A 25,419-nucleotide genomic window follows, 5' to 3' on the forward strand; every position below is an offset into this window, starting at 1 on the left:
TAAAATCGGAATATTTTACCGAAAATGTTGTAAAAAATCGGAACTTTTGGAGGTATCGGAATCAGAAAAATGTGTCCCTATTTACAAGCGGTCCATCTCAGGGGGCGGCATTTTGAGAGGGTAAAAATATAAAATAGAAAAAATAAATAAGAATAAATAATAGCTAACAAAATATCTTTAATTTTATACCGAATTTTTTTTTAAAAATCGGAACGTTTGGAGGTATCGGAATCAGAAAAAATGTGTTCCTATTTTACGAACGGCACATCTCAGAAGGGCGTCATTTTGTGAGGATAAAATAGATAATAGAAAAAATAAGTAAATATAAATAAAAGCTAACAAAAATGTGAAATTTTATACCGAAAAGGTTGTAAAAAATCGGAACTTTTGGAGGTATCGGAATCAGAAAAATGTGTCCCTATTTACAAGCGGTCCATCTCAGGGGGCAGCATTTTGAGAGGGTAAAAATTGAAAATAGAAAAATAGATAAAGATAAATAAAAGCTAACAAAATATCTTTAATTTTATACCGAATAGTTTTTAAAAAATCGGAACGTTTGGAGGTATCGGAATCAGAAAAATGTGTCCCTATTTTACAAGCGCCATATCTGAGGGGGGCATTTTGTGAGGATAAAAATAGATAATAGAAAAAATAAGTAAATATAAATAAAAGCTTTAAAAAATTTGAAGTTTTACATCGAAAAGGTTGTAAAAAATCGGAACTTTTGAAGGTATCTGAGTCGGAAAAATGTGTCCGTAAGTTACGCTTCCAAAACCGATTGTTTAAAATTTTTAATTTAAATTTTTATTATTGGTACTAGTGATAAGTATTTATTGTTTTTAAATTATCACTAAAACTAAAATGATAATAGCATCAAAATACGATGTAAATTTATGTTTTTTGTAAAATAAAATTTAAAAAAAGTTGCATAAATACTCTAGGTAAACTTTTCAAAGAAAGCAGTTGATTTACATGTTCCAAAAAATGTTGAAAAATTAAACAAAAAATTTTTGTGAAGAAAAATACTTTCAAACATCAAACATTAAATGATACGACGGAAAATTAGCAACAGGAAATTACGTAATTTTGGAATTGTAGAAACATCAAGCAAGTACGCAATAAAAATGGTTTGTAAACAGATTTTATGATCGTCATATCAGGGGATATAATATTAACATGGAACTAAGCGCTGCACCTCAAATACTATTTAAGTGGCTTTCTATTTGATAGTTTAAATACTGCTGAATTTCTGTCAAGTTTTAAACAATCACGGAGTAATTGATTTTTTCAAACTATTAACCAAATTTTATAATCACTGACGTATTTATGATTAAACCGAAATTTAGTATGATGAATTAATTATGGTAATGGAATTTTAATTATTTTGGGGGGTTTGCTTTACAGTACAGAGAGATTCGAAAAAGTAGTAAAAAAATCAAATATAAAACAAATAAATGTTCCCATTGGCTATAAAAGTTACTTTGCACTCAACCTGAATCTTTTATTGGTGTTTTAAAGTAGTTTTAAATGCTCTTTATTTCACTTTAAATATAATTTTTTAAGAGTCGTAAAAATTCAAAAATTCGAAGCATGCCCCCTCCCTCCCGTCTTCGTCTTCGTGAGGTAGGAGGGAAGAGCTTTGTTTTCTAGATTTGTTTTCGCGCACATATTTGAAAACTAAACCGTTCAAAAACAGAAAATAAAATACTCAACAGAGTGGAAAAGTGGTCAAAAACATATATAACATATATAACATTTAAAATAGAAAATAAAATGAATGACTCTTTCCCCGCAAGTTTCTGGTTTTAGGGGGGGGGTGACGGTCTCTGTATATATATATATATATATATATATATATATATATATATATATATATATATATATATATATATAAGAGCAAGTAGTTAATAAAACATGTTAAAAACACTTTAATAAAGGGTTAAAACATATTTAATTTTAAAAAGGAAGCACAAAATAAGTGGATAGTCCTTAATCCGCGGAGTTTTTCTATGTGACATGTCCTTCGCAGGTCAGCAAAGTGTCTTAGTGTGGCAGGACCCGACAATCGATTTGGTTGGTCTTAGTTTCGCAATCGGGTTGATATGTCGCCGCTTCGTCGATCTGTCGCGCTAGAAGAAAAGCAATTTCATGCGCACAAACGAAAAACAACTCAGTGCTCTATTCTACTGATTAAATTCAAGAAAGGATATACAGATATATAATTATGTACAATTGTCTACAGTTCAATGTTGATTGGAGAGACTTCACTGAGTCGATAAGTAGATTTCTCTCGATATTGCGGCGAGGATGATGCGGGAAGAGAGCTGGAGCAGGTGACAGTTCGACGAGTTGTTCTGTCTCAACTCTCAACAACTCGAACTCCAAATTCAGCTTCAGCTGACTCAACTCTCACTGACGGTTTCAACTCTGCGCCACGTTCATATACTCAGGGGAGGGGTGAAATCGGGTTGTTCCCTGGACCAATCCTTTCCAATTACGTCACCCCAAGGGAGGTTCTCCCTAACGCGAGTGTACCTGTGGATTTGCAAACGTTCTCATGCCCTAGGAGGTCATCCCCGCGATCCTCTGTGTCGCGCGCATTGTACTCCAACTATAAACATCCTTAATCATGGACCCTGAGTCATTCCATTTTCGGAGTGCGATTTACACAAAAAACGATATTGTTACCGATTTTCATAACAATGAAAATCACAAATCCAAATTTTATCTCAGCAGGGTCTTTTGTCGTCATCCGCGTACACCAATGATAATTTCTATTCTTTAATAGAAAAAAGTCATATCTGTCCAGAATTTTCCAGTGCTCTAGGAGTTTCAGCCTCCTCCCAGTGGGGAGCCCAATCACCCCTGGGACGGTCACATCGCATCTAGATCAACGATTAACTCTTGATGAGTCTGTTGATCAAAGGGGCCCTTCGGGTTTTGCCGGCTATTTTCTTCCAAGCAAACTATAATTTTTGTACCGTCAAACAGCTATATATATATATATATATATATATATATATATATATATATATATATATATATATATATATATATATATAATTTAAAGGAGATTAGAACAATAGTCTAAAGAGCAAAGTGCATTTTAATGTAATAGTAAAATTACTAGTTTAATTAAAATACAGGGAAAGAAAAAGTGCTCGTTGTAATTTAGATATATAATAAGCTCGATAGGTAAATATCCTAGAGCTAATTTAATATTTAGTAATGTGATTGATAATTTAAAAATCAAATTATAATTAAATTTAAAATCCGTTTCATAAGAAGGAACAACAACAAAATCAATTATTTGTACGATCGTTTCGGAAAACAATGTTTTTATTGTGGTAGACATCAAGTTACGGACAATAATTATTACATATAGTTTTTTATTAAAAAAGGTTTCCTCATCAGCAAATATTGGAAAGGGTTTTTATTAAATGTAAAAGACACCATAAATAAACCTAGCATTAAAGTAAGGCAGATGTACCTGTTTATTAGGGGGAGCGTCTCGTCCCGAAATGAAAGCTACCGTCTGATATGACGAAGTCGACATTGACCAAACGTTACTTAGCTCTCTAGAGACCACTGGCTTTCGGCCAGTAGGTATTTATTTGGTCCCCCACCGAGCAAATTAGGCACAAGGCCAATTTTTAATGGGAGGAGTGAAGGGAGGGGGAAGGGGAAATGGGGACCAGCTCCCGAGAGGTGGGAAATGGGGGCTGGTTAAAGGTCAGGCATGTGGGGTTGCCCCCACATCTGGTCTTTGCCTGCAGCATCTGCCGGAACAGATACTATACTTTGATCTGTCGCCCGGGCCCCGGAGGGCGCGCGGGCCAGTGGCTTTCGGCCAGTAGGTATTTATTTGCTCCCCCATCAAAGAAATGAGGTACAAGGCCAATTTTTCATATGAGGATTGAAGGAAGGGAGAAGGAAAAAAGGGGACCAGCTCCCGGGAGGTGGGAAATGGGAGCTGGTTAAAGGTCAGGCATGTGGGGTTGCCCCCACATCTGGTCTTTGCTTGCAGTATCTGTCGGAACAGATACTACACTTTGATCTTGTCGCCTGGGCCCTGGAGGGCGCGCGGGCCAGTGGCTTTCGGCCAGTAGGTATTTATTTGCTCCCCCACCCAGCAAATTAGGCACAAGGCCGATTTTTAATGTGAGGAGTGAAGAGAGGGGGAAGGGAAAAAGGGGACCAGCTCCCGAGAGGTGGGAAATCGGGAGCTGGTTAAAGGTCAGGCATGTGGGGTTGCCGCCACATCTAGTCTTTGCTTGCAGTATCTGTCGGAACAGATACGACACTTTAATCTTGTCGCCTGGGCTCCGGAGGGCGCGCAGGTCAGTGGCTTTCGGCCAGTAGGTATTTATTTGCTCCCCCACAAAGCAGATTAGGCACAAGGCCAATTTTTAATGTGAGGAGTGATGGGAGGGGGAAGGGAAAAAGGGGACCAGCTCCCGAGAGGTGGGAAATGGGAGCTGGTTAAAGGTCAGGCATGTGGGGCTGCCCCCACATCTGGTCTTTGCTTGCAGTATCTGTTCCGACAGATACTACACTTTTATCTTGTCGCCCGGGCCCCGGAGGGCGCGCAGGCCAGTAGGTATTTATTTGCTCCTCCACCGAGCAAATTAGGCACAAGGCCAATTTTTAATGTGAGGAGTGAAGAGAGGGGGAAGGGAAAAAGGGGACCAGCTCCCGAGAGGTGGGAAATGGGAGCTGGTTAAAGGTCAGGTATGTGGGGTTGCCCCCACATCTGGTCTTTGCTTGCAGTATCTGTCAGAACAAATACTACACTTTGATCTTGTCGCCCGGGCCCCGGAGGGCGCGCAGACCAGTGTGACCTTCGGACAGTAATTAGAGTCGAGTTTCGCTTTCTGTTTATACCGAAAACCGAATGTAACGCGTGCCGATGGGGGAAATGTCGAATAATTAACGTTTGAAAGTCAATAAAATTAAATAGACAGGCGAGCTCCGTGGTTAAGTGTGAGATATTACAATTTATAGATGATATAAAAGTTGTGAAACGAGCGAGCGCTTCTCTGAAAGAAGCCTTTTGTGGACATCGAGGAAAAGCGTACATACATACATACATACATACATACATACATACATATATACATTTTCGCTTTTATATATATAGATGATAGGTTATGAAAAGGAAGGGTTGTAAAGAGATAGCTTCGTATTTGGGGGTATCAAAACCAAAGCAAAATATGATGAAAGTAAAAATAAAATAGATAAACCCCATAATTTATTATATAGTACCTGTTCACACTGAAACACTTATCACAATATTCTGTGGATCTATATTAAAAAAAAACCTTTTTAAACTTTGTGACATATTTCCATTCTATGGAGGTCAGGCGCGAACGAACACTCCATAATTTTATTATGCTATATTTCTTCAAACTGAAACATAATTATCAAAGTATACTTACGCAGATAGATATGAAAAGTTTTTATTAAAGTTTGTGCCTATTTCTATTCAATGGAGGACAGGCGCGAACGCAGACCCCACAATTTTATTATACCAACCCTATTTAAGTCAAAGTATTCTTATGTACATCTATATGAAAAACACTTGTAAACGTTTTTTTTTAATTTTTAAATTTTTTATTTCCATACTTTGTGGACCAAGCGCGAACGCAGACCCCACAATTTTAATGAACCACTGTTTTGCCAGATCAAAAATACCCATTCCTGTGTCTCGATACATCTTCTATCATTATATATAATCAATTTTTTTTTTAAATAGTCAACCATATTGGAGCCTATTCGTGACCACACACACACACACACACACACACACACACACACACACACACACACACACACACACATTCACCTTTATATTATATATATATATATATGTATGCGCGTGTGTGTGTGTGTGTGTGCGTATAAGAGTGTATATTTGGTAAAAAAAAACAGTGAAAAAGTGCTCAATACTTTAGTAGAGCTAAATATGTTTTTATTATTTCACCCTCGTGTTATGTTGTGCTTTAATCATTACAGGCTGTTTTAACCAGAATTCAGAAAAAAAAAACCTGAGGTTGAAATAAACACACACACACACACACACGCAGATATATATATATATATATGTATATATATATATATATATATATATATATATATATATATATATATATATATATATATATATACATTGATTTTCAATACAGTGAGAATTTGAGAGTATGTAAAGTAATATGGCTCCTAGAATGTGGCATAGTGATGACTGCAGTGATCTTAGCAAAAAGTAGGATAAACAAAGTAAGATAGGCAGAGGATGACGAAGGATCCTCATCCTCTCACTTTTCCTGGTCTTGTGGCTGATTTGTTAAGTTGTGTTTTTTACTTACGGGAAATGAATAATTCAACATGTTCTGTCCTCGATCAGCAGAGGAGAAGTCCTTATTGACCGGGGAAAATTTTATTTTGTCCCATTCAGACTGTGCTTGTTTTTGTTTTTATTTTCTTGAAGAACTGGATATCTTATACGTAAAAAAAAAAAACACTTATGCGGAATCAAGTCAGTAGGAACTGATATTTTTAAAAGTCTGTGTTAGTGTTTGATTCTCTGCCACTTTGATAAGCCCCCGAAGCAAATATTTCTGTGAGATTAAAACAACGTTTGAAATAAACCGACTCCAAATGGATGTGAGGTTTATGGGAAAAAATTCTGGGGGAAAAATATGTTCGTGGCAGACGTGGAGATTTAGAATCGGGATCGAGTAATGGAAATATTTTTGACTATTTTTTTTATTACATGAGAGTCACTACTTATCAAGGCCCGAAGACCATTCGAGGATAAGGGTTAAAGAGTGCACGATAGTCAATGGACAATATCATAGGAATCGTTAGTAGCGTCAATTTTGTAAATTGGATTACTTAAGGGGAACGGCTCATCAAGAACTTCTTACGTTGGACTTGAAGACAACCATATTGTAATCAGCTGGAAAGCAGGCAAACGGAAGAGAGTTCCACAGGCATGCAGTTCTAAGAAAGAGGCTTTGTTCATGGAATCTACGTTTAGGATTAGGCACAGATAAAGAGTGTGGCAAATTATTTATAGTGGTTTCAGATAGACGAGTGTTTCTCGTGAAAGTTTGGCGTGGGGGAGCCATAGATTAGAGCTCAGACGAGTACTCGCCATGAAAATAACGATAAAGCAGAGACAGGCTCGCAACGTATTGTCTCTTAACTTATCGCCGCCATAAAAAGCCAGTATTTAGAACTAAAATGTGAGAAACGCCGGAACTAGAGTTTTCATACTTATAGATCACCTGTGACTCGTGTGTTTTGATAGTAATAATTAAAATCAGTGCAACTACACTGTAATAGCGTAATTCAAGAAACGAAAACAATTGATTAAAAAAAAACAATGGTATACTCTGACTTTTTGTGTCAATTTCAACTAAAAACAAAGATTACTTAATTGACATGCCAGAATACTTAAATATTACCTTATTACGTAAATAGCACATTATTAAAAAAAAACAAAAAAACTAGCTTTCTATCTTAATCGTAAAAAAAAAAAACAATCTCCTTATTTCTTTGGAAAGATGCGACATAATAACAAGGGAAGCAACCCAGTTATGCTTAAAACAAGACAAAACACAATGTTTATTTTAAAATGGCAATAGTTACACGCTATTTACTTCCCTTTTGAACTCTTCGGTGTGTTTTTAGCCAAACATGTTATTTTTACTAATTTTCATTAAAAATATTTTCTTTAATATATATATATATTTTCAACCTTATCGTTTTTCGTAATTTTTGGATATATTCCATACTGTAACATGACAATTAAGTAGAGACCATTGGTTTGCCTTAAAATTCAATATTAAAACTTTCGAATTTTTCTGTTAGAGTGTAGTTTTACCAAAAACATACTTAACGAAAGGCGTTTTAACACTTGAAGGACTAAAATCGTTGAACGATACAGATCATTATTGAAAACGATGTTGCTGGAGAAAGTTTCACTATTTGGTGTCTAGTACGTTGTTACATTGAATACGGTGTTGACAGAAAAAGTTTACATAATAGACTTCTAGATGCAGATATGAAATAAAAAACAAAAAACAAAAAACAGCAGTATTCACCATAGGCGGGTTGAACCAGCTTCTTCGGAAGGATCAATGTTCTAAGTAATATCGAAATCACAAGCAAGTGTATATCCCGATCAAGGGAGATGCCGGTGGTATTTTTGTTTTGCAGATCTTGCAGAGAAGTCGACGTTCTCTTCCACACATCACCTGATGTTCTAAAATGGTCACCCATCTTGTACTGGTCAGGCCCAACGTTGCTTAACTTGTTTGTCAACGTGATTATGCGACATATGTTGTAACAGTTAATAAGATGTTGTAGTAAAAATATATATTCGATAAGGATTTTGTCGCAGCTACGTTGTTACATTTAATATAGTGTTGTAAAAAAAAAACTATTTCGTGTTGAAGATATAAGCAGGTTAATTCATTGAATACGGTGTCACTTCAGAAAAGTATACAACGTAACAAAGTTCCGGACGTGAATACGTTGTGTCCATCAATATATATATCATGTTTCCTTCTTTTAGTCCCTTTTTCTTTTATTCTTTTTATTCCTTCAGTAGTTTGCTTTTTTAGCACTTCTGCATTACGCGGACGGCGCCATTTTTTAGGGGAGGGGCGATAACTCCAATTTTTTTTTTGTCAAATAACACGGCAAATAATAAACGAACAAGATTTTTTTTCTGAACACAGAAATATTTGAAAACCAAAACATTTATTGTATAAAAATGTATCAAAATATATAATTGTAAAAACATTTATGGAAAATTCTGCGTAAGAAAATATAATTTTAATAAATAGATATGATAAGCTTTGCTAGAGGAAATTAAAACCCCGAAAAAAAATCTACTTTTCAGAACCGAATCTTTCTTCCATCACCTCTAGCATCTCCAAGAGAATCCGTCATTACTACTATGTCTGGTTTGCAATAGCATGTCTTGTCCCGATTGACACTACTCTGCGGCTGACAACAATCTATTAGCCTGCGTAAAGTCTATTGTTTTCCGGGGGTTCGACGTCAACAATGCAATATCGCGCATATTTAGGGAATTTACATCAATTTTAAGATAAAGTTTCCGAAGAATTCCTCAAAAAGTAGGAGTTATCATCCCTTCCCCGTTCTTTGACCGAGAAGCGCCACTTGACGACAGATACGTGAAACACACACAAAAAAAAAAAAATGACGCCATCCGCGTAATGCCGAAGTGCCACATTTTAAAAAATAATAATAATAACAAAAAACATTTTATTTTTGAAACAAAACTTTTCGTAGAAATATAACAAAGAGAATTATGTATATATATATATATATATATATATATATATATATATATATATATATATATATATATATATATATTTTGTTCAAATATATTTATTATTTAAACATCAATTAACAAAAGCTGAAAATAAAACGAAAAAAGAATAAAGGCAATAAATTCTTAGAATAATTATTCATGACAAGAATTTATTTATAAAAATCAGACTTTCATCTGTGACAGATTGACCAAAAGCATCATTTATCTGCATCTCTCCTGAACCCTAGATAAGTCTAATAATAATAATTAACCGACAGCAACATTGGGAACATATCGGATAATATACATGAAGATAGATGTGTCGATCTAACGATTTGGACGGCCGAGAAGAATGAACCCATCAAATTGCTGCATGTGCACCTCTCTTTTAACACCTAGACATCCATAATCGTCAGCGACAATAAATATATATTGTTATATTTTTTTGAATGTCTATATTTACGCAGCATTTTTTCTCTTTAGCATATTTTATTAAATGAGATAGACGTTTGTTGTCTATTTATCCTGTTTTCGATCCTTTCCAACTTCCGAATAACGGTCGTCACTTCTGGCAAGAACTGGCTGATGTAATCACCATATTTATTGTAAGTCTGAGTACTTTCCAAATCTTTTGGATTCATCGTTAGGGATAAATTAATCTAACTGGTTTTGAACAATTTATAAAGATATTACTTTACAACACATCTATACTTAAACAGACCAAAATAAACGAAAAGTTGAATTACTAGAAGCATCTATAATATAAATATTACCTGTCTGTTTAAATGTATGCATGTTTGTATGTTTGTATGTTTGCCTGAAACTTTCGACCGAGGTGACTTATTTTCACAAGATCAGTATTGTTTTGAAGCTCAACCCTTCGGACGTCAAATATCGAAAAATTGGCGAAAAACATTAATTTCTTCACCCTCAACTGGGCACTTTTCTACAGGGAGAAGTTTTTTTCGACGATATTTTCGAAAGTCATCCCCTCTTTTCGATTGACTAGCCTTAATTTAAACCTTCGTCATTTTCGGTTTGGCGATGGACGCAACAGCAAAGACATCACATTTTTTCACGTTCTTTTCCTTCTTCGCGGTACGGGTTCAAGCCTGCCTGCTGCTACCAATTTTTTTTATTGCTCAACACACACTTCCAAACAACCGGGCAACGCCGGGCACCCAGGCTAGTTACTAATAAAAACTACAAACCTTCAATAAATTAAATAAACCTCACCAATAGAAATAACATCCTGAAATGTTCGTAAATTATGAAAATAAGTAACCAATGAAATAAACACACGCGCACGCGCACACACACACACACACACACACACACACACACACACACACGCACACACACACATTACATCGGCCAATTCTTGTCAGAAGTGAAGACCGTTATTCGGAAGTTAGAAAGAACTAATAGACAAAGAGACGTCTATTTTATTTAATCTTATATTTGTATATATCAGTGTCATTCTTTAAAACATAGCAGAAATACATCATTTCATCCTTTAAATAAAAACATGGGTAAAGTAGTTTAACCGATTTGAAACCCATTCAATAATAAAATAAACATTTTATATTAACATTTATTTCTTAATTTATGAATACTGAAATTTCATAACAATCAAATAATTCTCTGATTTTTATTGATTTTGTGTTTGCAATCAGTAATATCCATTTTTATGGTTAAAAACAAATTAATTTCGCTTTCACTATCTGTCCTTATATTAGGAGACTGTTCATGAAATCCGTAAGCGTGTGTTTCACAGCATATTTTACTGATGTGTACGAATCGTGGATATTTCAGTGATAGATGCTTGGCTAAAGGAAGATGGGTAAGCATGAAAACAGAAAATATCTCTGTCCAGAGTCCGACCACCCAAGAGATGTTCTTTTTGTTTGAAAAAAAAGTACTTCACTGAATGACGTGTTGGCATTGGCATTTGCGAGAAAAATTATTTGTAAGAAAAATTATTTATGAGAAAAATTAGGTTCATCTGGAGATAATGGAAGGAGTCATAGATGTCTTCGGTGGCCAACCTCTGAGCATCCAAACAATGACCACTAGCAAATGACCACTAGCAAAAAGCCAGAACCAGCCAAGGCTAAAAAGATATCAGGAACTGGGAAAGGAGTCAACTAGAGCCCGGTCTATCCGAGGAGGAGAGGGGAGAAGAGTAGGAGTAAGGTAAGGAAGAGAGGGAGGAAGAATGAGGAGGAGGCAGAGAGTGTAGAAGTTTTACGTTTGAGGTAAGCAGTTGATTTTGGTGGAAGCTGCTAAGCAGATCCGGCAAGTGCACCTCTTCGGAAGGAAGTGGGAAGGGAGAAGATAGGCGGTTCGTTTCACTGATGCCTCTTGACTGAAAGATTGTGTCGTGGAGACGTGTCTGGTTCGGGTTAGTCAGAGAAAGCATCTCATTGAGCAAGTCTGAAATTCAACCTAAGGAGAACGAGCACTGCATTCGAAGAAATAAACGTTGTTATTTGCTTATAGGTTATGCCTGTGGTGTTTGTTTTGCTTGTGATGCAAATTCTTCATTACAGGACTGGTAGAGTCGAAATTGGACCAGCACAACAGTCCAATACATAGCCAGTGTATTGAACGCATGCAACGGTCCAATACATAACAAGTGTATTGAACGCATGCAATGCATGTTCGAAAAGTTTTAGATGTATACGAGGTATTTAGGTCTTTTATCACAAGAAAGTCTAATGTTCATAAACACATGCTTGCAATGTTATAACTTGTATAAATATTGTTATGTTTTGTGCTGATTAAGGCAAATGACATCGTTTAGCAAAGTAATTACATTTTCTAAGGCAAATTACTTTAAATCAAATTACCTGTTTGAAAAAGAAAAACTTTTTTAAGTCAAATTACATTTTTTTTTAAAAAGTCAGATTACCTCTTTAAAAGCAAAATCCTCTTTTAATACAAATAAAATTTTTTAAAGAAAATTGTATCTTTTAAGGCAAGTTACATCTTTTAAGACAAATTACATCATTTAAGGCACATTTTCTCTCAAGACATAAAACTATAATTAAGTAATGTTTGATATATTGGAGTCAATAGTTAAGCTCTCCAATAGAAGGACAACTATAAAAAAAAAATATGAATAGCACGGTAATACTTTTTACTTCATTAAAGCTTGAAAGACATTGTTTGAGATTGTCTGACGTCACCAAATTTTTGAAACCGGATATATGAGCATTATAATTGCGTTAATGCTACATACCCCAACATTGAATTAAGAACAATGACTGAAGCTCTATTTTTCTATATACAAAATTACGAAAAAATTATGAAATTTTCGCTTTGATTCAAATTAAAAAATTAGTATTGAATGATACTTTAGAGGAAGCCGCAGCAACAAATGCTGTTTTTGAGTTTTCGACTCTGGATTAGACAAAAGCTGAAATTGACAAATTTGTTTACAACTAATCACAGGTAGAAGAATATTCACCTCTTATATAATATCTAACATCAAACACAAAGCTTTCGTTATCTTCCTCTGGGGTGTTAGCTTTCCAAATCCTAGTTTCCTGAAATGATGTATCAATTCTCCCGTCGTGGGATGAAAATAAGTTAATTCATATAAATATATATATATATATATATATATATATATATATATATATATATATATATAATAAATTCCACAGCCAAACAACGTCGCAGCCCAAAAGAGCCATGAAAGTCAATGTATATATATATATATATATATAAACATATATATATATTTAAAATAAGTCAATTCAACCATATATATACATGTATATGTATATATATATATATATATATATATATATATATGGTGGAATTGACTTATTTTTAATATATATATATATATATATACACATTATACATATATATATATATACACACATTATATATATATATATATATATATATATATATATATATTAGTGATGAGACCGTATATTTTTATCGATTCAGATAAATTACCGATTCCGTGCTAAATTCCCTATTTCGATACAATTACTGATTCTGATTCTTTATAAATCTCTAATTATTTAACTAAAACACATATTAAATATACATAAACGTCAAAATACCTTGTGAAAGAGGATCTATCGATTTTAGCATTACTGGTATTTAAAATCAATAAATATTTATCGTTTCATCATTATTACAAGCACTTTAAGATTACTTTAAACAAAATCAAACAAAAAAAAGACAATTAAAGGAACCGTTTTAGCATCAGAAAATAATCATCACTTTTTCCGATTCCTATACCCTCAAATATTCCGAATTTTCCGATTCCTGATTCCAATTAATCGTCCCAACACTAATATATATATATATATATATATATATATATATATATATATATATATATATTATGTATGTATGTATATGTGTGTATATATGTATTTATATATATATATACGTACATATATACGTATATATATATATTTATATAAATATATATATATATATATATACATATACATATTTATATATATATATTTATATATATATGTATATATATATTTATATATATGTATTTATATATATATATATATTTATATATATACATATATGCATGCATACATATATCTATTTATATATACATATATTCTTTTATATATATTTATATAAATATATATATATAAACACATATATATATATATAAATATATATATGTATATATATATTTAAGTTTTGTGGTTAAATTGCGTATTGCTTCAAGTAATATCTATCGGGATTTTTGTTCTGAATTCTATCAGTGTCTTATCTCCTATATATGAATTCTATCAGTGTCTTCTGAATGTCTTCTGAATATATGAATTCTATCAGTCTTCTGAATGTCTTCTCGTATATATGAATTCTATCAGTGTCTTCTGAGTGTCTTCTGAATTCTATCAGCGTCTTCTGAATGTCTTCTGAATATATGAATTCTATCAGTCTTCTGAATGTCTTCTCGTATATATGAATTCTATCAGTGTCTTCTGAGTGTCTTCTGAATTCTATCAGTGTCTTCTGAGTGTCTTCTGAATGTCTTCTCGCATATATGAATTCTATCAGTGTCTTCTGAGTGTCTTCTGAATGTCTTCTCGCATATATGAATTCTATCAGTGTCTTCTGAGTGTCTTCCGAATGTCTTCTCGCATATATGAATTCTATCAGTGTCTTCTGAGTGTCTTCTGAATTCTATCAGTGTCTTCTGAGTGTCTTCTGAATGTCTTCTCGCATATATGAATTCTATCAGTGTCTTCTGAGTGTCTTCTGAATTCTATCAGTGTCTTCTGAGTGTCTTCTGAATGTCTTCTCGTATATATGAATTCTATCAGTGTCTTCTGAGTGTCTTCTGAATTCTATCAGTGTCTTATCTTATATATATATGTATATATATATATATATTTATGTTGGCCAACTTCAAAGTAGACCGAATGCTCTTCAACTTGCATAATACTAAGTGGAGGCAGTGGAAAGTGGAAATAGGCCTTTGATTATGGATTTGCTATGCATTTGTTGCGTATGTACTACAAGAAACAAACAACAGGCAATAAATGTGACTTTTGAAGTTTTTTGCATGAAGATTTGATGATTTGGATTATTCGGATTGTTCAGACTAATGTTTTCATCTTGAGTGTTTATTCGAGCAACGTTTCGGCCGATGTAAACTCCGACTTTCTTCACGCGTATCTTCTTGAACTCAGAAACCTTTCTATTGAACCCTTCAGAATCTTCAGGGGATTTCCAATAAACCACGAGGTAGCATGCTCTTTTTATTTATTTACGGACTACTATCCCCATCTTCATAGTTGTTGTTTCATGATATTTCGGCCAACTATCCCTCTGACCTTCGTTAGGTTGTTAACCGCGATGGGATAGGAATTTCTTAACTGTATCCCAAGTAATTACTGCCTTCCATAGATGTTGTCATCTCACCACGTTTTTGGCCAACTAATACTGAAACCGCGATCTTCAGACAATGCTCACCTGGAACCGTAGAGATTCAACGGCTTTATTTACTGTGCCACACGAAGGACAAACGTCGTGAAATAAGAACTATGAAGATGACGGTAACAATCCGCAGATAAAAAAATAAATATACAAATTATTCATCTCAAAGGATTACAATAATAAAATAATATAACATGTTCTTGTTCCGTCAGTCATGACTGGATGGAAGTCTTCAGTAATTTGCAATTATATTCATTATACTACCTGCATGGAGGATTGAACCTTCAAATATGTATAAAGTACAAATATGTATAAAGGAAAATTCAGTTGTACATGGCACTCATTTGGAGGTTGATGGTTCAATCCTCTGTGCAGGCGATACGAAGAGTACGATTGTGAATTAGTCAAGATTCTTACCCCGTCATGGCTGATAAAATGAGACCATGATACCCTCGTGGATTAAATAAGGGACTGCGTTCGAAACTCCATGCAGATCCCTGTGATTGACAGAAAGTTATTTTTAAGTTCGTCAGAGATTCTTGAGTTCAACAAGATACACCTTAATAAGGTCAGAGGTTACATCGACTGAAACGTTGTGAAAATAACACTCAAGTTGAGAACAGTAGTCTGAAGGATCTAAGTAATACAAGAAATCTTATAAACCTATGTATATGACGCATTTAAAGGTTCCTTATCGCAAAACATTTCCTGTCGATGTAAGCGTCTTATCTGGCAGAAAATAATCGTAACGTTCTACAAGCTTCTAAGCGAAGTAACTGTTTATGTGTTTTGTATGTGGATCCAACAGGATAATCGTTGAAAAAAAAAATAAATAAAAATAAAAAACAAAAAAAACAGCCTAAATATGTTCATTGCGTGCATCTGTCCTTTTTCTCTTTACTTCATTGATTGTCTACGTAAGGCAAACTGACATTGTCGTAGATGCTCACTTTTGACGAGCTGGTGTTACGGAATGTCATCGGCCGTTTCACCGACGGATACTGAAGGGGCGTCGGCTCTGGAGGGTTTTCCAAATCTTGAAGCCACTGGCGGCGTGGATAAGTGCCTAATATCGGCATACTTTCAGTTTCGTCATAATCGTCATCTTCAACTGTGGCCGAGGTTGTTTGCTGCTGAGTAACGCTGCTAACAACAGTGGTACCGGCGCTGCGTTCACTTGAACCAACGGAAGAACCTTGGCTGTTAGACACGACAGTGCTCAAAGCGCCAGACTGTGGTTGTCTGGGCTCCACGATGATTGGGGATCTTTGCATTGTTTGGTGGAGTTGTTGCTGCTGTTGTTGATTCTGTAGTTTTTGTTGTTGGATTAAAGTTTGATAATGTTGTTGCTGTTGTTGTTGGTAATTTAGACCAGTATCTGAAGGACCACGTGGTATCGGGGTACTTGTATAAGGTACCCCGCCTCTAGTTGTGTTTATCGAAAAGGACTCCATCGTGATTGGTTTATACTGGGCGGCAGCAGTAACTCGGGTCGAACTGGCACCTGTTGGGGGTAGGTAACCATCAGTAAGGGCTATACCAGGGACAGTACTTGGTACAGATTGCTGTATTTTTAAATGCGAATCTGATGCCTGAGATATATTTTGGGTGGTTTCGACGCGCCCAGTGACTGGTTCATAGTCAGCGTACCCTGGAGTTTGGTCTGGCTTTGATGGGCGTCCAGCACTTGTTACTTGAGTTGGTTGGTAATAATGTTGTTGATATTGCTGTTGGAGTTGTTGTTGCTGTTGTTGGAGCTGTTGTTGTTGTTGCTGTTGGAGTTGCTGATTTTGTTCAAGTTGCAGCTGTTGTTGTTGAAGTTGCTGTTGTTGTAATTGTTGCTGATGCAACTGTTGTTGTTTTACTTGTTCTTGGACTTGTTGCTGCAGTTGTTGCTGTTGGAGTTGCTGTTGCAATTGTTGCTGTTGCAGTTCTTGCTGTTGCTGCTGGTGAATCTGTTGTTGTTGGTGTTGTTGCTGGGTGGAGGGCTGCGACGTGGCGGATGTTACCGCCACGGCCGTCGCTCTAATCGACGATTTGGGCGTTTCTTCCGATGAGGTGATGATCGTCGGTATGGTCCTCTCCTTACCGGATGGCCCATCAACTATTTGCGTTGTTGGCGAGATTCGAACCCGTTTAGGAGAGGGTTGAGGAGTAATTTTATTCTTGTCGTAAGTCTTGGTTGGGTATCCGCCATCAACCATCTCCAGATCGAATATTGCTGGGGTGCCATCGCTTACGCTAGTGCCATTCACGGATGATGCTTTGTTGGAGTCGCTGTCCTGCAAATAAAAAAAGAATAAAAATAAAGTTTCAAAGTTTTATGACTTTTATAGGATTAATACTGGAATTAAGAATAGGATCATAGGTAGAGTTATACATAGCTTATAGACAAAGGTAGTTCACTTTGAATAAAGATTACAAAATTTTATGACTTTTTATAAGAATTAAGAATAGGGTTATAGGTAGGGTTATATATAGCTTATAGACTAAGGTTAATAGGATCTGCAGATCACCGAAGACGCAATGTAAAAATAAATAAATAAATGATGTCGTTTTTGATTCGTACATGAAACTAAAATATAATTTCTTGGTTTTCTGACTAGGATCCAAGGGTAGTATCTGTTCTATCTAAAGATGGTATAATGATATATTGTGGAGTTTCCGTTCGCGCTGGGTGCTCATACAATGAAAATATGTCACAGACTCCTATAAAAAATACTGGAGATAAACCGTAATAACCTCATATATTCTGACGCTACACTAACCAGACTACTTAGATAAATACCTTTACAGTTTTAACAAAAGGGCTACAATAATATAGTGGGATCTCCATTCACATTAAACATCCTTAGAATGGCCACCAGCAATATATTACATATGAAAGATGCCGCTGTGGAATTTTCACAGATCGCACTAGTTATTATTATTGGCTCACAAGGAGCTTTCACAGAGATCATCAAAGATCTCTCCTTGAAAATAACCTGTGGTGTTCCCTGGAAGCTGAGTGACAACAAGTCACCCCGGATTGCCAGTACTCTCAACCTATTTCGATAACATTTGCAAAAAAAATTGCATTATCGCAACAGCCACTCACCATGAATTTCTCACTGGCAGCGGCCATTGGTCTCCACTGAAATTTTATTATTATTATTATTATTATTATTATTATTATTATTATTATTATTATTATTATTATTATTGCGCACAAAGAGATTTCACACAAGTCATCAAAGACCTCTCCTTGAAAATAGCCTGTAGTGTTCTCTGGAACCTGAGTGACAACAAGTCTGCCCAGTTTCCCAGTGCTCTCCACCTCTTCCGATAACATTTGCAAATGAATTTGCATTATCGCAACAGCTGTCCACCAATGATCTCTTGCGAGCAGCGGCCATTGGTCTCCACTGGAATTTGAGTGGCAATAAGCCTCCCCAAGGTCCCAGTTCTCTTTGCCTTTCTCCAGCGGAGATTAAGTCAGTGCTCTCTCCTCGGTCTTTTTATCATCCTTGACACTTACCGGCTATTTGGCACCATTCTTTTGTGGGGGCGGTGATTGGATGATGGAAGCAGATGGGGAAGGGGATAAGGAAGGGATATAGAACTTGTAGATATGTATCTTCTATGTTCTTGGTTCCTTGTAACGCTTCTTCATGTTTTGTCTCTACATCAGTTCGTCTGGTCCGCGCGTGTAGCTCATGTTTATTAGTCTCTGCATTCAAGGGGTTTTCTTAATATTTCAGCTGTTTTCATTATTGTTATTCGTTGTATTTTTCGAGCCATTCCTCTGATTTCAATTTCTCCCATTCTTTTTTGAAAGTTTTTCGTAACACAAATAATCCCGGTCGTAGTTGGTACACTAGGAGTGGTATCAAGTCTGGAAGAACAATTGAAAAAAACTACAAATCCCCGATGTTTTCGGCGGCCTTCAGACCTCTGCAATTGTAGGTACCACCAACATCCTTAAGAAAGCCCTTAATCTTTGAAGCTCCTGGTTTGAAGCTGGGATTAAGGGAAATCCTCTGGAAATGAATCGCACCCCTTTCCAGAGAGACGTTGATAAACGAAATCAGAATTATTATTATTATTTTACTTGTTCAGAATTTTCACAAGAGTCCTTATCAGTGATGCTTCTCAGATTCCCAGCGCTTTCTACATTTGCAAATTATTTTGTGTTATCATAACTGCCGTTACTTTATAGATTTGTCGCTGTCAACAGCAGTTAGTCTTCTCTGAAACTGAAATAAGAATATAATCTCCTCAAGGCTCCTGTACTCTCGCATCCTTAATCAATCTCGCACCGTTCTCTTTGAGAACAACCCGTGGTGTTCCCTGGAGTCAGGGTGACAACAAGTCTCTCCAGATTTCTAATACTCTTCACCTTTTTCGATAACATTTGCAAATGAATTTGCCTTATCATAACAACCGTTTACCATTGATTTCTTACTGGCAATGTCTATTGGTTTTATTATTATTATTATTATTATTATTATTATTATTATTATTATTATTATTATTATTATTATTATTATTATTATTATAAACTAGCGAGACCTGTGAAGATTCCACAGCGGACTCTTTCATATGTAATCTATTAATGTTGGTATTCTGTGGATGTTCATCGTAAAGGGAGACGCTCTGATATTATTGTAGCTCTTTTGTTAAATCTAAAAAGTATTGATCTAAACTAGCAGGGACACCCGGCGTAGTCTCGTCGTAAAGTACGCTTAAATATGATATTTTAATTCTTGCAGATTTCGTATATATTATTATAGAGTTAATGTTCTATCGATTTTTATATGTTATTAAGTTGCGATTTAAAAAAAAATATATCCATATGACTTGAGTGCCTCAGCTTGAATCGAAACCGAAACTAAAACTTATGAAAAAAACATATGTATATACTTTTAACGTGAATTCCTTCAGCTATGATTCAAACTGAAACCAAAAGTTATTAGGGACTTTTGATAAAACTATTATTTAAAAAAAAATAGATTACTGGAGTGCCATCAGCTATAATCGAAACCAAAACAAAACTTACGAAGAATTCTTGGTAAAATTATATATTACAAGAAATGGAAGTCCATAACGATTAAACGACAGTCACTCGGATGTAAGCGTGACACACAAAAGAAATAACACACGCTATCCTATTGATATATAGATATTATTATCATATAGTATATATATATATTTACTATTATATAGCTAGATAGACGTATTATTTTCCATGTAAACTCTCACGGCCGCTGAAAAAAGAGTCGCCATTTTTTTGAAATGTTAACAGAGACACAAAGAAATATTAGACAATAGTTAAATAGACAGAGTCATAAGGGTGAGGACAGTGTATAGATAGTAGAGAGAGAGAGAGAGAGAGAGAGAGAGAGAGAGAGAGAGAGAGAGAGAGAGAGAGAACTCGAACTAATATTTAATTCGTCGGATTACGGTTTGCTTTCTATCAGTCAATGCAAATGTGTGAAAATTGTCGAAAACAACCCAGGCTCGTTTATGAAGTTGTAAGAATCCGATTGAATCGGACAAAATGCAAGGAATTTTGATTCGCTGCTCAGATATCATAAAATAGGCTTGAAAAAGATGAATCTTTCGAATATGAAGTTAAATCAACAGGACAGGCAGACGCTGATAAGCCTGGTCATATGGTAATGGAAATCAGGAAATCCCGGCTGAGATTTAATCGCAAATGCACAGAACTTGTGCAAGTTTACCATTTTTTGATGCGATTCTGCTGATTGTGTGCTTGGAAACGCGCATACGTATACTTGTATTTATTTGTGTCTGCACACACACACACACACACGCGCGCGCGCGCGCGTGCGCGCACGCTCGTGCGCACACACATACGTAGAGTCAGAACCAACCCTATTCAGGGTTTAACCGGCTTCCTCTGAAGGAGGAAGTTTCATGGGAGTATGAAATTCACAAGCGGTCCCCAGTCGCATGTATACCCCGTTAGGGGAGATGACGACGTTAGCTTTTTGCGACTTTTTACAGGGAGGTGTCGACGTCCTTCTACATACAGGACCTGGACTTCCCAAATTGGTTACCCATTTTAGTAATGACCAGGCTCAACGTTGCTTAACTTCGGTGATTTGACGGGAACCGGTGTTTCAACGTGATTATGCCGTATATACGCACATGGGATTTAATGTCAAAGAATCTACGCGGACATGAAAGAATTGTGTTAGATAAGAAACCATTCGCATGGCATATATATATATATATATATATATATATATATATATATATATATATATATATATATACACACACACACACACGTACACATATATATATTGAGTATAAAGATTAATAATTGTAAATTATGAATCAGTTGGAAATTGAGTGTACGATCGTTTCGGAAACGATATTCATTTTATTAAAATTGATAGTCCTTATTGAGTTGCAACTTAATAAAGGCTATTTACCTTACTTACTATAAAAATGCTTGTTTTATTTTGATGTCTTAACCCCCTCCCCTTTCTGCTGATGAAGAGACTTTATTCAAAAACACAATCTTTGTCATTTAGTGTCAATGTTTATTGTCAATTTTAAGGAGAAATATTTACGGCACTGATTCGTGGCCCGATGGTGAGAGTTGCCGACTGTCAATGCAGCGGTTGTAGGTTCGATCTACGGCTGGGGGAAGGTGTATGCCTAGTCGCACTGATGAGTTGTGATACAACGAAACGGTACTGTATGTGGATGATATATATATATATATATATATATATATATATATATATATATATTACTTGTTTATTGTTATATAAACATGGTCACATCCTGCTGCTACAAATAGCCACTTGTTGCAATCAAACAATAATCTTCATTGAACTTTTGAATAGTCAAGTCGCTGCCTGATGATATCTGTTGTTTGATTGAAACAAGTGGCTATTTGTAGCAGCAGGATGTGACCATGCTTATATAACAATAAACAAGTATTATCAGCTCTTTTTATTGAGCACTATCTAACAACCTCGTTGAATTCATTAGTCCATTACTTTTGAATAAAAAAACCCGAGTATATATATATATATATATATATATATATATATATATATATATATATGGCAAATCAACTACAGGTTATATTTTTATATAAGACAATCCCAATCAAATAAATTTGCTCAGTATACTAAATGGATAAAATTAAAAACAAATTCTGTTTTGACTTTCTTTCTTTTAATTTTGCTTTTCAGTTAATTAGAAACCCGAACAAACTTTCCCAAACGTTTAAAAAACTTTACGATTTGTTTTAAAGTCTCAACGTTTTTATCTTTATTTTTAACCCTCTCTTAAAATAACTACTTTAACCGGCTTTAAATTTCAATTATTTTGAATTTATAACGTTTATCTCTAGCTAATTAGAATATTCATTTTGACCGGTTGGATTTTATTGTCTTTCTACTGAACTTACATTACTAAATAATGGAAACGAATAAATCAAATATTCTGCGTTCGAAAAGGAACATTGCCTTTTACTCTGGATATTACATTGAACATAATTGGATTTTACCTTTAATGTGGCAATCTTCACCTAATTTGAAAAATAATAGCATCATTCTTTTCTATTCAATGATTATCATTCTATTCGGATACCAAATTTTTCAACCCTTAATTTCTTTCTCTATGCCCCTTAAAACGATTTGATCTTTAATATATTTTTATGTAAGTGCTAAATAGCAAGGTTATATAAAACCAGGATTAACACAATGCTAATGACTTTTCCTCTTAGGAGATGAGCGTACACCGAAGATCCACGGATTAAGTAAATTACTTTAAATGTTGTATTCTTTGTTCAAACATTAAATTTTTGTTTTGAAAATTATATTTTTCTCAATGAAAGTTAGATATAAAAACATACATATTAAGTTATGAAAATATATATGGCAATTAAGCTACAGAGAATATTCCGCGTTTCATTTTCGCTCACTAGAATGAAACGGGAATATTATGAGTAGCTTAATTGTCATATATATCTTCATAACTTTCTACCAAGCTCTACCTATGTATTGAGCACTGTTGAAGTAAATACTGAAATTTTAGGCATAAAATTTTATTTACGTATATATATTTATGTGATCAAATGAAGTAATCATATATATATATATATATATATATATATATATATATATATATATAATGATTGTATTGCTGTGGTTTTCTGGATGTTAATCCAATAAATCTCGAGTGTTCATATAATAGTGCTAAAAACAAGTAGATCTGAATTATTGCATACATTTTTCATTGATCCTAATGTTAAGGAATAGAGAGAGGGAGAGAGAGAGAGAGGGGGAGAAGAGGTGAGTTATAGTGTAGACACGTTGACCGGAAGTTAAGATCAGCTGATTGGATTGCGTGCGAGTCATGTGATCAGGTTAGCTGAATCGATGAGATTTGATTTGGACTCAAAAGACAACGGACGGCTTCCCGTTGTTTCCCCCTCTTCACTGGGGGGGGCGAACGCAGACGTGTGTAGAAGAAGAACCCACACAGGCCGATTTCACTTTCCACCTTCTGCAGGACATCTGGGAAAAGTGAAATAAACTATAGAACTAATTCCTTGTCTTGGAGTGATTGAATCCTCATCCGAAAACAGGTATCAAGTCTCCCTCCAGGACGACTACGCCACACTAACATTATTGGCTACATATATTCATACATGTTTCAGCCGTAATTTCTATCGAAATGCAGCAGCATCAGGTAAGTAGTCTCTACTGGTTTTAAATCTAATGTAAAATTTTTGTTTTTTTTTAAATTCAGATGTAAGGGGGGAAGAAGAAGAAGAAGAAGAAGAAGACGAAGAAGAAGACGACGAAGAAGAAGAAGAAGAAGAAGAAGAAAATGCTATTTGAAATTAAGGGCAACAAGCCATACATATAATTCTATCGTATTTCTTTTTATCATCTAACAATAACAAGTGTCGCAGTATTCTAGGCAACGCTTATAAAAACACTTTCTTGCACACACTTCACATTCTCGTTCCTTCACGAATCATTACTATTCTCTCACACGCCAACCTCTCCCTCACTCCTGATTGAAATCTACGAAACGATGCGCAATTAACATTACACACATCATTCTGATGAGTGTTGCCGTCGAGTTTGCCAAGAAAAGACGACAAAAATGTGACTATAACAACAACCTCCATCTTTTATCTTCATAATGTTCTCTCCATTTATTTCCTCTATATTAACCTCTACAGCGGAGTGTCAGATACCCCCGTTGCCTTGTAGTATAAGTTCTTTTCATGGGTGAAAGGCTAAGGACAAGGTCCCTGACAGAAACCTTGGAGGATCAGCATCTCATAACACCAGCATCATGGTCCATCAGCAAATACTTGTAAAACAGCCAGAGGGATGCAACATTTCATCAATAGGACAGAGGTTGAAGCCTAGATGATAGTTCAGGACGTATCAGGTTAACGACTTCCTTTGGAACCTTGTCCAAGAACGAGACACTAGTAGCAGGTGCACCAGCGGAAACATGAGAAGAATACTCTATACATGGGCGAATGGTGGCCTTGTCGCGGTACAGGATATTTTCAGGTGTAAGTAACTTTCTAGCACGGTAAAGAGAGCTCACCTTTCTCGCAGCGGCACTGTCAATGCTCTGAATGTATCTTCTCCAACTCATGTTCCCTGCGAACGTTAAGCCGAGGAGTTTGAGAGAGATACTTTCAGGTAATGTATCTTTAGCCATAGCTATTAGGTGTTTTTCTTCTTCCGTCTTCCTCTGCCTTTCCCCTTTTTTATATTTTATTTCCGGCTTTTTCAATCAACCTCTATTTTTACTCACTCTCTATTACGTATCTCCCCCTCTCTCTCTTTATCTCTTTTATCCTCTCTGTTATCTCTCACCTGCCCGTTAACATTTTGTTGCATTGTTGGTCTCGGAAAACGCATATTATCCTGATCAGGAACGATTATTATTATAGTTGTTTCGAAGTCTAGATTTTTTGTCAACTCAAACATGTACCAGGAATGTTAACTTGGCAAAATGGAATTTTAGAAACAAATTAGGAATTTTAGTTTTTATAACTAAGATAAACAAAATTACATGACAAAGATGGGGTGATTGTTCGTTAGTGTTACGTAGCAATGATTAGT

At 35.2% G+C, this 25,419-nt stretch overlaps 1 protein-coding gene and 1 pseudogene across 1 annotated transcript in view; both read right to left on the reverse strand.

Moving 5' to 3' along the window:
* Positions 1 to 9,505: 9,505 nt before the first annotated feature.
* Positions 9,506 to 25,419, reverse strand: part of LOC145256228 (uncharacterized) — a 162,412-nt gene continuing 146,498 nt past the window's right edge. Inside the window, exon 3 of the mRNA XM_080114853.1 lies at positions 9,506 to 17,574. Within this exon, the coding sequence (XP_079970979.1) occupies positions 16,195 to 17,574 (1,380 nt within the window). The 3' untranslated portion in view covers positions 9,506 to 16,194. The remainder of the gene's footprint in view (positions 17,575 to 25,419) is intronic.
* LOC145256729 (5S ribosomal RNA) lies at positions 21,321 to 21,439 on the reverse strand (annotated as a pseudogene).

The sequence above is a fragment of the Euprymna scolopes genome, chromosome 32 (assembly GCF_053919585.1).
Source record: "Euprymna scolopes isolate OS-2025 chromosome 32, ASM5391958v1, whole genome shotgun sequence".
NCBI classification, from domain to species: Eukaryota; Metazoa; Mollusca; class Cephalopoda; order Sepiida; family Sepiolidae; genus Euprymna; species Euprymna scolopes.